Below are 15,290 nucleotides of genomic sequence, written 5' to 3'. Positions count from 1 at the left end.
TACATTATGTTTTTTCCCAGACTCGGAAGTCACTGGGGTATATTTACTAAAATGCAGTTTTTTTTTAAGTGGAGATGTTGTCCACAGCAACCAGATTCTAGCCATTATCTTGGAGGTCCCTAAACCTAACCCCCCTCATCCCCGGCCTAACCCACATACTTGTGCTCAGGATGCCGACATCAGTATCTTGATCTCTTTGGGATGCCGGCGTCAGCATTCTCTTCTGGGCATCAGTATATTGACCGCCGGCATCCTGACTGCATCCCATTACTACACCTTTATCTACAGTAAATGTCAGTCTAATAAACTTATGTGGCTTAGTATCATCAGCAAAGATCACCTTTATGTGCCACCTACCAGCCCATACATAAAAAGACAGAAATCAATTGTGGTACGCTACATATATAAGATAATACCCCTTTTCCACCAAAATTCGGGGTCTGACCCGGAGTTGGAACAGGGTTCCTATCCGGATCAGACCTGGAATTTTGCCGGCGCCGACTCGGGATATTCCCGAGTCGGCGCCGCTCACACCAGGGTCGGGTCTGCATAGACCCGGCTTTTCCGGCGTGTAAGTGGTCGCTTGTAGATGACGTCATCTCCTATTGCCACTGAAGCCGGACCAATTGGCCGGCTTGCAGCGCACTGCAGGTCATCGTAACCCGGAGTGCGCTGTTCTCACAGCAGGGTTTCACAGGCTACGCCCGTGTTAAACCCTGCTATTTACCTGGGTTGGATTGCCGGGTCACTCGACCCGGCGATCCGACCCTCTCCCCTTTTACACCAGGGAGCTGCCCGGGTTAACCCTTCAATAACCCGAGTTTTAGCTCCGATGTAAAAGGGATATTAGTCTGAATGGTTTCCCATGTATAAGTAACCTAGGTCTTCTATCATTCAACCAGTTCGCCTACCCAAGCACATACTTTTCTCTCCAGATCTAGATGTCTCATATTATGTACCAGACTGAATATAGAAGGATTTTGCATGCAATTGCACTTTGAAACTTTCCTCCTCATAAAAACCATACTGTACTAATATGTATGAGTGGTCCTTAATGAACCTGTGATGACACTTATCAAGCATATTTTACAATATATTTCAGAACTGCATGCTTCAGAATCCCTTTAAATGGCCCAATATCAGTTTTATTTTCATGCTAACTTTTTAAAAATGTTTTATGATTAGACCTGCAATTGGTTCCTTCTAATTAGATAAATATTACCAATGCCTAAAAGAATTGTAATTGCATTTCTCTCATAGGTAAACATTAGATACTGCTACGTTATGCCATATGAAAGATCCCATCTGCACATTGTGTACTATAGCCCAATTTATTCTAATTACACCCATTCATCTGTTCCTGAGAGTATATTTATGTAACACGTATAACATCTGATAACCTGACTTTGATATAACCACACCCCTAGGGGGAGCAGACAACACACACAAGTCACATGCTCCATAGCTGCAGCACACCATACTGTACCAGCTAGAGAGCAGTGTCAGTTTTCCAATATCAGCTTTGCAAACAATCACTGTGCTTTAGCTTACACTGGCTGCTCCTATGTCGTAAATACTGCAATTAAATAAAAAATAAGGTTTCTTTTGTAAGGTTTTGAAAAGCGTGATATGTAAAACAGGTAAATAAGATTGGTAGCCTAGTGGATTGGTAGTCAGCAGACTAAATTAAAATATCTTTGAAGGAAAAGCAAAGAGGAAAAAAAAATATTAAGTTTTAAAACAGATCTCTCTTGCAGATCTGGCTCATCAAATGTCGTATCTGACAACCAGTGGCGTAACTAGGGTATTTGAAGCCCAGGGCAAATTTGAAAAGGGAAGGGAAGAGATAGGAGAGGCCAGGAGATGCTGGGGATGAAATAAGAGGAAGCTACAAGCAAGAATGATAATAAACAGAAATTTGACAGGCCCAAACAGCGCCCCTTGACCTGTGGTGCCCTGTGCAATGGCACCAGCCGCACTACCCTAGCTATGGCCATGTAGAATACTAATTATCTGCACTGTAAGGCCAGTTTCACACTTGCCGGTTTTGACCTGGCAGCGAAAAGCCACCTGTTTTTATGCCGGGTGTGAAATATAGTTAAGCAGGTGGGTCCTTTCATATGGCCTGGGCACGGCACGGTTGCCGTGTAACAGCCGGAAATATCTATTGAGGACGGCTGCCATGCCGTGCCCATGCTGTCCCTGCAGTTTCCTTACACACACACACACCGGACGGCTTGTGCAGTAGCTGCAGCACATGCCCAGTAAGATAAATAAGAATAGAAAAAAAAAAAAAAACATTAAAAGCGGCTCAAAGCTGCTGCTTGTGAAAGGCACTGAGTGCCTGGAAAAACATTGTCCGGCTTCTGCCTGTTTCTTGGCCGGATGGCCAAAGCCGGCAGGTGTGAAACTGGCCTATGGGTATGTTAAGACATAAATGTTTACCTTTATGCCAATTGCAACAGCATAGAAAACAAGGTACAGGTTGAGTCTCCCATATCCAAATATTCCAAAATACAGAATATTCCAAAATACAGAATTATTTTGGCATGACTGAGATAATGAAACCTTTGATTTTTGATGGTTCAATGTACACAAACTTGGTCTAAGGCACAAATGATTAAAAATATTGTATATTACCTTCAGGCTGTGTGTATAGAATGTATAAGACACATAAATGAATATCATTTCCGTACACAAACTTTGTTTGAGCCACAAAATTATTGAATATATTGTATAAAATGACCTGCAGGCTGTGTGTATACGGTGTATATAACACAAATGCATTCTGTGTGTATATTTGGGTCCTATTCTCAAGATATCTCATTATGATATGCTATTATTCCAAAATACGGAATATTCCATTATCCAAAATACCCCTGGTCTCAAGCATTTTGGATATGGGAGACTCAACCTGTAGTACTTATTTGTATCTATACTTGTACACAGGCATATAGCAGAAAAAGGTGTTGGACTTTGTTTATTTAAAAAAAAAAAAAAAAGTAAATAAAAGGGGTATTTTAAAAAAACATATCTTAAGTATCAAAGTGCTTCATGTACAGTATACACCAATAAAAAAAAATCCATCTGGAATACCCTTAGACTCATTGAGTGTTACGAAATGCCGCTGAAAGTCTACAGTGTCTGCAAGAGTTATCTGCATCAATAAAATAAAAATACATAAATGAATTCAGTGCTATAGCTCCATCTAGTGGCTGAGCTTAGTCACGGAAACACATTTTCAATCTCCTATCCCGTAAATAAAAAATTTTTTAACAAAATCTTGTAGATTCAAAAATAATTTAAGACAGGTCAGAAATCTACCCTTCCATTAACAAACTATGCATACACCTCATTCAGAATTGGATTTTAATGCAAGTTTCTGCTCTTTTCATGTTGTGCACATTTTTTTTTCCCCAGGCAACTTGAACCCTCTGTGCCCACGGGGCTAGGATAGGTGGCAGGGCAGCTGTGAATATGCTGCAAATGTACAGTAAGGGCATGTTGATGAAAACTGCACCAGGTAGGCCAGTGCAAATGCGATTGTTTTAAGGAATGTGACTTGCATGTACGCAATCCTTGTACAAATTGTGACCTTCTGAAACTTAACAGCATGATTAGTGCACTGAATGCATGTTTTTCCAAAATAAATATGTGCAACCTTTTATGGCAGCAGTTTAACAAACTGCTGCTATGTAGGGTTTATCTCACAGACGCAAGGTTTTTCCTATGTAATTGCCAGAGAGAAATTCAGCTGTGGAAAATTCATTTGGAATTAACACTGCTGCTTTCTCGCAGCCCTCCAGCATGTGAAAAAAAAAATCAGTGAAAATCCCTATTAAGTTAAAAATGTTGGGACTCTCTTCAGAACCCCTTGGACACCACCCACCAAAGACTAATTAGACAAATGGAAGTTTCCAATTAACTTAGTCCAATAAATGCATTATTGCTGTTTAAAAAAAAAAAAGTCCTCAAATTGCCACAAAATAAACGCATTAATATGTGTACCTCAAATTTAATTACAGTATTTATAAAAAAAAAAAATTTTTAAAAATTGCTTTTAATTTTTTTTTTACATTGTTTATTTTAATTGGCTTCATACTACTATAAAATTATTTTTTTCTCAAAATTTTCAATTTTTTTCATTTGTATTTAAAAAAAAAAAAATTGCTCTTCATAATTTTTTTGTTTAAAAAAAGAAAAGCAAAATGCACAAATCAGCCATTTGCAGCATTTTTAAAGATCAAAATAAAATTTCCCACAGATTTTTGTGGTAAAAATTACCACAGCCATTTTTTTTTAATTGGATAGCACGGGTATTAGGAGTGTGCATACCCATTTTAATGAAAAAATGGTTGCAATCATTTTTACAGCAAAAATATGAATATGTCCCTCAAGCTGGCCGTTCAGACCAATTTTCCTCCAACCATCCAACTAGTTGGTTAGAATGAAAATCGGGTAATGCATGGGAGTAAACGACAATTAGCCATTCGCTCCCAAACACCAAAAAAATGGACGAAAGCTGTTGTTCAGACAGGTTTTTAAATTCAAACAGATTTAACCAACTTGCCTGAATGACCTTTTTCGTGTTTTCTGGTGTCTAAGAGCAAATTGCTGACAGTCGTTTGCTCCTATACATTACCAGATTTCATTCCAACCAACCAGTTGAATGGTTGGTTGAAAGTTGGTCTGGTGTACGGCCACCTTTAGCCTAGTAAAAAAAAAAAAAAAAAAATAGACTGAAATCAATATTGGAATAATGTACAGAATATTACTCTTATATATAATTACTTACAATATATATATATATATATATATATATATATATATATATATAATGTATCTAGTCTATAGGAAAATACAATTTTTGCTTAGCCTTTCCAGGTCTAGATTTTAAATTGTTACCAGTGCAACACTGGTGTTCTTTGTTATACAGTGACTCCACCTTGCCCTGGTGTCTTTTAGAATCTTCCCAAGAAGTCCTTAACAAACAAATACAGACCATATTGGGCTTCCATTGAAATTTTTTTTTATGACATTAATAGTAATCTGCATAATCAAAAGTAACAAAGCAAAGATGCATCAAACTAAATTATTATTTTAATTGATTGAATGTAATGTATTTTGATGCTCAGTTTGAAAGGAATATCCTTCAGACATCTGGTAACGGGTATGAAGAAGTAACCATCCTTCAGCTTTGCATAGATTATTTGCTGAGAGTTCTATATGGCCAGGTGATGCTCTTAGTCTTTGTAAAATACACCCTTCGGACTTGTGGCTCTTCTTGCATGTCCTTGGATAAGGTCCTACAGTCAGCATATCTCAAAATAGATGATGAGACCAGGTGACTGGGTTCCCTTTTATGTTTGGAACTGTTCACACAGTGATTGGATTGGGGGGAGTTGACACCTTAATGCATTAAAGGCAACGTCTATGCATTCAGTATCCATGCTACATAAACTTCTTTCACAAGCGACCCAATAATCTCAGATGCTTCACCTAGGGATATGTGTAAGTCCTCAACATAGATCTAACCTGTGTAATTTGCAGGCTCCAAGAAATGGGGGGGAATGCAGTATCCCCTTCGGAACGATATATGGAGTAATGTGGTTACAATAGGGTGCAGGTGAATCGGAGGAGGGATATGGTATAATAATGTAGTACTGTGGGATGCAGGTGTCAGCTCCTACAGCACCAGCTTATTCAGACGGTATGCAGTCAGGAAGCCGACGGTCGAAATGCCGACCGCCGGCTTCCCTACTGTGCAATCCCGACAGGGGACTAATGATAGGCGTCGAAATCCTGTGGCCTATCATTATCCCTATCCCGGGAGCCCAACAGCCGGCATACAGAACTAAGGTAAGCTGGGCGCATACAGACCAGGGAAGAGGGGAGGTTTAGGTTAGGGGCTCCCGGGAGGGACTTGGGGTTAGGCACCCTCCTGGGAGGGTTAGGTTTAGGAGGGTTAGTTATAATTACCTGTCAGGATCTTCACTGCTGCCGGTGTTCCGGCGTCGGGATTTTAACCCGCCGGACCTATTCATACCGATCCCATTCAGACACCTGCATCCCACAGCACTTCTCTATTATACCAGATCTAGCATGCAGACCACAGAGGGTCACCCCACATGCCAGAACCTACATTTTGAAGTACTATCTGATAAAGTGGGCTTGAGATACTTGAGAACATTGACTTACATTGATAAAGTGTAATTAATTCATCATAGTCGATCACACAATTGGAAAACGTTTATTACAACCATAAGGACAGACATTTACTAATTTTTAAAAAAAGGAAGAGATATATTCCACCTCCGGTTCACCTGCGCCCAAGAGTAACCACACTACTGCATATCCAGCAATATTGTGGCTTGTAAGTGTCTGGTTCCCCACTACAAATCATGGTCTCATTTTTGACAAAGTCTCGAAATATATAACCACTTTACTGAATGTGATACTACTCTTTGAATCTATGGTATGTTGTGGATGTTTTTCTTTCAGTAAGTATCAAATCATATCCAGGGAAATTATCCAAAGTTGCAGGTATGTATTGTAACATAAGAGGATATTCACTAAAGACTGGTATTTGCAGCAAGAATAAATTAACTGACTGCAAAAAAAGGTTTGTTCCGCTTGTAATCACACAAATTTCTCCCACATTATAAAATACAAAATAGTGTATTTTCCTGGTAAGAGTGGAATGGTTGTTTAGAGTTACAACCAACAGCTTTAAAACAGAAGTGACAAGGTGTACACCTTTTGGGATCAGTTTGGGTTATAGTTTGATCATTGACAATCAGAATGTGGACAAGGAGTTTGGAGATCTCAAAAGGTAGGCACCGGGATATTGGCAAATGCTGTCAGGCACTTTATGCCTGACAGCAGTACAACTGTATACCCTTTAAGTAGCATTCACACTTGCTGACATCCCTACACCTGCATTCTGGGGTTCATGTACGGCTCGTCGACTGTCTGTATGCATTAGAATAATTTAAGTAAAGTTTTGAGTTCTCATTTATTACAATTTTCAAAGAAATTGTGTAATTATTTTAAAAAAAATTCATGAAAAACTTTTTGGCCCAGAGCCTTATAAAACATACAGTAGTGGGAATCTATTGGAAAAAGCATTTCAATAGGGAAGCAAAGATACATATTTTGCCATTTGGAATGGAAAATGTTTCGATAATGAAACTAGTAATTGGCTTGGCAGCCACTTACTGCTTGGACATAGACACTCCTGGAACTACAAGATTCAGCAATAGGTGGGACTTGTAAAGTCCCAGCTAGCACTGTGAACTTGACGTTGTAAAACTACAAGCACTAGCACACTGACAGTTCCAATTTCAAGTTGTGATTAGTACCTGTTTAGTAAGCATCTTTTAATAACAAATCTGTTGAATACAAGAGAGGCCCAAGGTTTAAAGGGGTTAAATACCTCAGACAACGAATGGCCTGAAATATAACTCAAGTTGGTGGGGAGAGAGAATAGAACATACGAGGTACATCTATTAAATAAAGATGAGTTATTTAATCAATCAGTCTCGTTACTTATGAGTATTACAAATGTAATGTTTGTCCCCTTCAATATACTCCCCATTTGCACAAATACATCGCTGTAGGTCTTGTTTTCCACTGGTGGAAGGCATGGGGCAAATACATTTCTGTTAGTTGTTTCAACATATCTGCCGTTTTCTTCTTTACAGCATCAACTGATTCAAAGTGTGTCCCTTTAAGCACAGATTTAACTTTTGGGAAAAGATAAAAGTCGCAAGGTGCTATATCGGGCGAATATGGAGGATGTTCAAGTGTAGTAATGTGATTGTTGGTCAAATACTGCTTCACAGAAAGTGCTGTGTGAGCAGGCGCATTGTCCTGGTGAAGAATGAAACCATTTTTCCACAGTTGCAGACGTTTATTTCTGAGACTCAGCTTTTTCAAAACTTCCTTATAATAATGCTGGTTACCTGTTGTGCCTTCTGGAACCCATTCTTGCAAAATTACACCCTTGATATCGAAAAAATGTTACTAAAAATATCAAATTGACACGTTGTTCAACTTTTAAACAGCATTTCTTTGACACTCTACAGGAAATACAACCAAATTAAATGGCTGATCACAATCAACTGAATGTCAGAGTGTTGCTGCTTGTCATGCAGGTTCAGACAAGTTCAAGGTTACTACGTATGCAGTTAGAACCGGTTCTTATGGCCTTGTTTACTAGTTGGAATCAGTGTCTCGTTATTTTATAGACATACGTATGTTTTTAGCCCCTACTGCCTCCATCTATCTTCAAAAGCCATCAATGTTAGATACAGTAGCTGTCTTTTAAAGGAGTATATAAACCAGCCAACATTAAGTGGCTTATCACATATTTCCAAAAACGTAGGTTATTCTTACAAAAATAGAAAGACCAGCTTCATAAAGTATTACTTGAAGACCTGTTAAACACACAGACAGCAATTTTCAGTGAAGGTGACAGTCCTGTACAATACAGAAACGCTTTCCCGCTGCACATATACTATGTAGAAAAGTCAGTAGGATTGCACGAATGTGAATGTTTGTGTTATACTGTAAGAGGCAAGCTAAAAAAAGCAAGTAGATAAATCAGACAAAAGAAAAAGACATTGAAGGAACAAAGACAGTTTAATCCATAGTTCATAATTTAGTACGGTTGACTTCTTTCAAAGACACTGCTGATAGCAAAATATTCTGAGCATTACATTTTATATACAACATTAAAGAGGATTACTATGAATCAAGGAACAGTCCAAATCTTACAGCACCCTATGAAAGACTGATGCATTTTCGCACTAAGTTTAAGCATAAGCCCCACCTGGAGCACTAGGGGTGAAATCAAATCATTTAAACAAAGCTGTGGATATGATAACAGTATATCTCAATGGCAAAAAAAAAATTGAAATAAAAAATAAAAAAATAAAAAAATAAAAAAAAAATCAGTAAATAATTGCAGGTACATTTAATAAGAAAGTCCTACAATGCTCTTTGAAATGGATTTTTCAATATGGTATGTTAATGACAAGGTCAGATATTCAGTGCTTCAGAATAGTAGAACTGTCTGTTCTGTCGCTTGCATTGCAAAAACAAAATGCTGTGTGTGCGCATATGAAGCAGTCTGGGGGCAAGCAGCAATAGTTCAATTTGCAGTACACATATGAATGGAATACTTTGCAGCAAATGTGTGTTTTGTGTAAAATGGCAATCCTATGAGTAATATGACGGATGTCTGCAAGATGCATGCGTTATGTTGCCACATAACACTCTTCATCCATTTAGTGAAATAGCACTTAAAATGCTGTCTTTACACAACTACACAATTTACCTTTTAAAGCTTAATGTGTAGCAGCAACACATCAAGGTCAGTTCAGGAGAGTCTTGGCTACATTTACTAAAATGACAACAGTTCAAATCAAGCATGACATTAATTCAATATTACAAACAAATTGTGCAAAATTGTTCATATTTTCACACTATTTCATCAAAATAGTACTGAAAGGAACAGACTAGCCACAATTTATGATATTTACTGCAATTCAGAAATCAGTGGCTACAGATCCATATAAAATATGAAATCGTTTCTGCATAAATGTTTAACATCCCATGCCAATGTGTTAAAATGTAACCTTGTAAGCCACAGTTTAAAGAACAAGCAGACCAAAAAGCATTACACCTCCCCACAGCTAAGAATTGTGCGTATACTGTAAGGTTTAAGATACATTACTGAATGATCCACTGTGCTTTTTGAGGCAAGGTAATATCAAAATAATGGAGCATACAAAAGAACTAGATGAATAATGAGGTATTATATCAAAATTGCTCCCCTTTAATAAGACTAAAATATCTTACCAGAAAACCGCAGAATTCATTAAGTGAAATAATGACATCACTGCATATTTCTTATTCAGCATTAAATATACTTTATGCCTGTAACAAAACACAGACTTCACTGTCAGATTACAAAGTCATAGTAAACAATGTAATGCCCCCACTCTTCTCTACAACAGTACAAGTAACTGCTTGCCACCTGGAAGACCACTATGTACATACGCCTGCTGTGAAAGGCTGTTCATAAACGGGATTCTGTAATCACAAGGTGTTCTGGCCAATTACACCAAGTAACATTTTTTGTATGTGGAATGTAAACGTAAATTGGTGTATATATATATATATATATATATATATATATATATATATTTATTTAAAGAGTGTGTGTAAAATACACACACCAAAGCTCCTTTGATCTATAGGAAAATACCAACCATGTGCACTTAAGTTTTATTTTTTATTATAGGTCTATGGACTTTCCAAAATCAGGATACAATTATGACATGGAAGATGCAAATAATTACGGGGTTTGGCATACAAGCAATTTTAACAGACAAACCAAATCTCCTATGCAGTGGTCTTGCAACCAACACAAAAGTGAGGGGGCATCAAAGCAAAGACTAGGATTTTGAATTAAACATTTTTATTAAATAATTAGTTGCAGACATATTTGTTTCTTTGTTTTTGTTTTTTGTTTTATTCTGCAGAACAATTTTAAGTTTAACAATAATTGCCACCATAAACATCTACTTTAGCTTGCCTGGTCCGCTTGCAGACAGTTCCTCTACAATGCACACAAGCTGAAAAAAGCTGTGGAACACTTTCTGTGGAAACGTGAGAGCTCACCAGTAAAATGCACATTTAACGCAAGTGAAACGTGAGTATTTTGCACACTTTAATAGGCTAACGTACCCTTAAAACAACCAGCTTAAAGCACCATGTTCCCATGTACAGATAATGACTCACTTTGCAATTCTCCAGAAGACAATACAGAACACACTATTTCTTTATGGGACAGTCATATGGTGAACAAAGATGGATTAATCCTAGCAGACTTAATTAAAAAAACAAAAAGGCACAAGAAACCGTTAAGATGGGCAGTCAAAATGAGGCTTGGTTATTGTTCGATAATAAGCAGCATATGCAGTTAAACAGTGTCGAACAGACACTACACAAATATTGTAAGAAGTGTGTCTAATTGATAAGGTCATCTCTACTTGCTTCTATCAGATATATTAGCCAGTGACAAAATAACAACTGTACAAGAAATACTGCACCCATTTCCTTAATATAGGAAAATAAAAGTATTATTGGAAACAGCGCATAATTCGGCTTTGTGTAAATTAGTGTACTAGCGACTTCTGTCAGAAAGGTGCTGCAAAAAGCTAAATCATACATTACGTTACCGTGGTACATTTTACCACGCAATCCAATAGGCTCATGGCTAAGTCAGTCAATTAGTAAGAACTGTAGGTGTATAGATAACACTAATTTTACTTGCTGGATTGAATGGATCATAAGCTCATCTCATTTAATACTGACATGGTCTCCATAAGCTTTCATTGTACCTATATAAAAGGCGGTAATCGTCATAGACACATGGGAAACCAGATGTTACAAGTACCAAAATCAGCACAATAACTGAACTTTTTGAGACCCTTACGTCCTTGAGACATAAAATACTATCCAGTAAGGAAAAAACTATTTATTTTCGTCTGGTTTTAAACTTTCCAATTTTAAGTAAACATGGGACATGACTGAAGACAAAAAATGAAATATGCAGCATCTGCCTCACACAGAATTTGATCTGCTATTACAAATATACAGTGCAAAATAAAAGATTTAGCATTTACATTGAAGAGACACCATCCCAAGATACCTCAGTCTTATCCCTGAATGAGATTAGCAATCTAAGGAAACCATGTTGCAAACAGTTAAGATAAAATTTAAAATGATTAAAATAATATACAAAAAAAAAAAAAAAAAATGTACTTTAAACATTCAAAAATTACAGGGGAAATAATTAAGTGCCCCTCCCCTCCCCATAAAAGACTGAATGTGTGTGGGAGTCTTCATGTTGATGCAGGAACACACACATTTTTTCCCATAGCCAAACAGTTTGTTTTTTATTATTATTTTTTTCGGTGAATTTTGTGATTGTTAAAGGCGTTGCCTATATGCTGCTGTATGTAACTGACATGGCAGCTAAACAACTTTATGGCCAGGAAAGTAGGGGAAAAGGAGGGTAGAGGGGGAAAAATAGGAAAAGTGAAAGCACTTTATGCCTTAATTTACAAGATGAACTTTCCAAGAAAGAAACCGATGAAAATTGCTGCAATGACGACAAGAAGGGATGGAATGCAGTGACTTTGATCTCCCAGCATTCCTCTGCCCTTTCTTCTTTCATCCTAGAAAACACAAGGCAAACATTAATCTCAGTAAAATCACGTGATTACAACATAACTATCCCTTTCATTTTACCTTAGCACAAATGAAAACAAAAATGATATATTTTGTACAAAGTGAGTGAGGATCTCGGAGTGGGAGAAATGATTGGACAGATGAAACCAGTGAACACTGCACTGCATACTTGATATATTCAAATGATCTAAACATATTCTGCTGAATCACAAATAAGTGCACTCCACGGTACAGTGACACAAATGTTCAGCTCTCAACAATCCTCCGACCAAACATTGTGTTGAATTGAATAGCTTCAGGAGCTCCCTCCCGGGGCTATTCAACATCGCATTGAATTGAATCGCAGCCCGTGAAATAAAGACAAGGCACTGCCTACTTCCATAGCGAGGCAACACACCGCCATTTACAGTGGTTTACAGTCATAGGGGGTCTATTTACCAAGCTGTGTTAGGAGATAAAGTGAACAGTGATAAAGTACCAGCCAATCAGCGCCTGCCATTTTTCAAATACCTGTGTCTGTGACATGGTAGTTAGGAGCTGATTGGCTGGTACCTGATTACCGTTCACTTTATCTCCTAACACAGCTTAGTAAATAGACTCCATAGTCTTTTGCTGTGCATGTGCGGCCCCAACCACTGGCTCTCCTCATAGTGACTGGCTACATCCAATCTGTACATCATAAAATACTGAACTTACCAGCAGCTTCAAGGCTAAAAGATTGGAAAAATAGGAATCTGCCCAAGATTGAGTCTATGACGGTATAAATGTTTGATACGGACATTTACTGATTACTATTTTCTGATGGTTGTACTGAAGCAGTTATACAGTCAGGTACATAAATATTGGGACATTGACAGAATTTTCATATTTTGGCCTCTATTCACCACCACAATGGCTTTGAAATGAAACAAAGATGATGTGCTATAACTGCAGACTTTCAGATTTAATTTGAGGGTAATTAAATACAAATCAGGTGAACGGTGTAGGAATTACAACGGTTTCTATATGTGCCTCCCACTTTTTAAGGGGCCAAAAGTAATGGGACAAACTAAACAATCCTAAATCTAACTTTCACTTTTTAATACTTTGTTGCAATTCCTTTGCAGACAATTACAGCCTGATGTCTGGAACGCATAGACATTACCAGACGCTGGGTTTCATCCCTGGTGATGCTCTGCCAGGCCTCTACTGCAAATGTCTTCAGTTCCTGCTTGTTCTTGTGGCATTTTCCCTTCAGTTTTGTCTTCATCAAGTGAAATGCATGCTCAGTCGGATTCAGGTCAGGGGATTGACTTGGCCATTGCATAACATTTCACTTTTTAGCCTTAAAAAACGCTTTGGTTGCTTTTGCAGTATGCTTCGGGTCATTGTCCATCTGCACTGTGAAGCACCGTCCAATGAGTTCTGAAGCATTTGACTGAATATGAGCATATAATATTGCCCGAAACACTTCAGAATTCACTCTGCTGCTTTTGTCAGCAGTCACATCAATAAATACAAGGGAACCAGTTCCATTGGCAGCCATACATGCCCACGCCATGACACTACCACCACCATGCTTCACTGATGAGGTGGTATGTTTTGGATCATGAGCAGTTCCTTTCCTTCTCCATACTCTTCTCTTCCCATCACAGTAGTACAAGTTGATCTTTGTCTCATCTGTCCATAGGATGTTGTTCCAGAACTGTAATGGCTTTTTTAGATGTTGTTTGGCAAACTCTAATCTGGTCTTCCTGTTTTTGTGGCTCACCAATGGTTTACATCTTGTGGTGAACCCTCTATATTCACTCTTGTGAAGTCTTCTCTTGATTGTTGACTTTGACACATATACACCTACCTCCTGGAGAGTGTTCTTGATTTGGCCAACTGTTGTGAAGGGGTTTTTCTTCACCAGGGAAATAATTCTTCTGTCATCCACCACAGTTGTTTTCCGTGGTCTTCCGGGTCTTTTGGTGTTGCTGAGGTCTCCGGTGCATTCTTTCTTTTTAAGAACGTTCCAAACAGTTGATTTGGCCACACCTAATGTTTTTGCTATCTCTCTGATGGGTTTGTTTTGATTTTTCAGCCTAACGATGGCTTGCTTCACTGATAGTGACAGCTCTTTGGGGATCTCATACTGAGAGAAGCGACAGCAACTGATTCCAAATGCAAATGTCACACCTAGAATCAACTCCAGACCTTTTACCTGCTTAATTGATAATGAAATAACGAGGGAATAGCCCACACCTGTCCATGAAATAGCTTTTGAGATGATAGTCCCATTACTTTTGGCCCCTTAAAAAGTGGGAGGCACATATAGAAACTGTTGTAATTCCTACACCGTTCACCTGATTTGGATGTAATTACCCTCAAATGAAATCTGAAAGTCTGCAGTTAAATCACATCTTGTTTGTTTCATTGCAAAGCCATTGTGGTGGTGAATAGAGGCCAAAATATGAAAATTCTGTCAATGTCCCAATATTTATGGACCTGACTGTACAAGATAAGTGCTTTTGGAAGCTATAGCAACACTACTAACACGCAAAATACTGCATTCGAACAATATAGCACATTGAAGCTATAAGTAAATGCTTCACTAAGCCTTATTTTTTTCAGAGTGTGCAGATTTCTGCATCTAACTGCATTTTATTGTTTTAATGTTTACTTTATTAAGCAATTAGTTACTTACGTATTTTTTAAAGTCTGTTTCGGTGGAGAGACAGAATATGTGGTTGGATAATGTTTTTATGTATACTTTACTACAAGCGTTTTATGAATGTGTTTTAATAAAGTATTGATCCTATTTTATTTTTAAAAAAAAAACAGATAATTTTGGAATACACTTTTACTTAATTTATTTTACAGCAATGTTGGAAATGGGTGTGAAAAATATTTAAACAGTCCTTACAATAGCTAGAATAAATACCATTACAATTTTATTTAGAAGTACAAAACATTGTGTGTGCGGCCCTCAACAGTTTACTTGTTAATTCAGCCCCCACCACCACATGCTGAAATAATTACCAACCCCTGTATTAGATGCTGTA

At 37.8% G+C, this 15,290-nt stretch overlaps 1 protein-coding gene across 1 annotated transcript in view; it reads right to left on the bottom strand.

Moving 5' to 3' along the window:
- Positions 1–8,624: 8,624 nt before the first annotated feature.
- VAPA (VAMP associated protein A) overlaps positions 8,625–15,290 on the bottom strand; it is an 81,423-nt gene continuing 74,757 nt past the window's right edge. The window contains exon 6 of the mRNA XM_088469699.1: positions 8,625–12,251. Coding sequence (XP_088325825.1) covers positions 12,135–12,251 — 117 coding nt within the window. The 3' untranslated portion in view covers positions 8,625–12,134. The remainder of the gene's footprint in view (positions 12,252–15,290) is intronic.

This window comes from Taudactylus pleione, unplaced genomic scaffold, assembly GCF_031769625.1.
Source record: "Taudactylus pleione unplaced genomic scaffold, aTauple2 ptg000093l, whole genome shotgun sequence".
In the NCBI taxonomy this organism is placed as follows: Eukaryota; Metazoa; Chordata; class Amphibia; order Anura; family Myobatrachidae; genus Taudactylus; species Taudactylus pleione.
The sequence above is the reverse complement of the archived record's forward strand: the minus strand, read 5'-3'. Positions and strand labels throughout refer to the sequence as shown.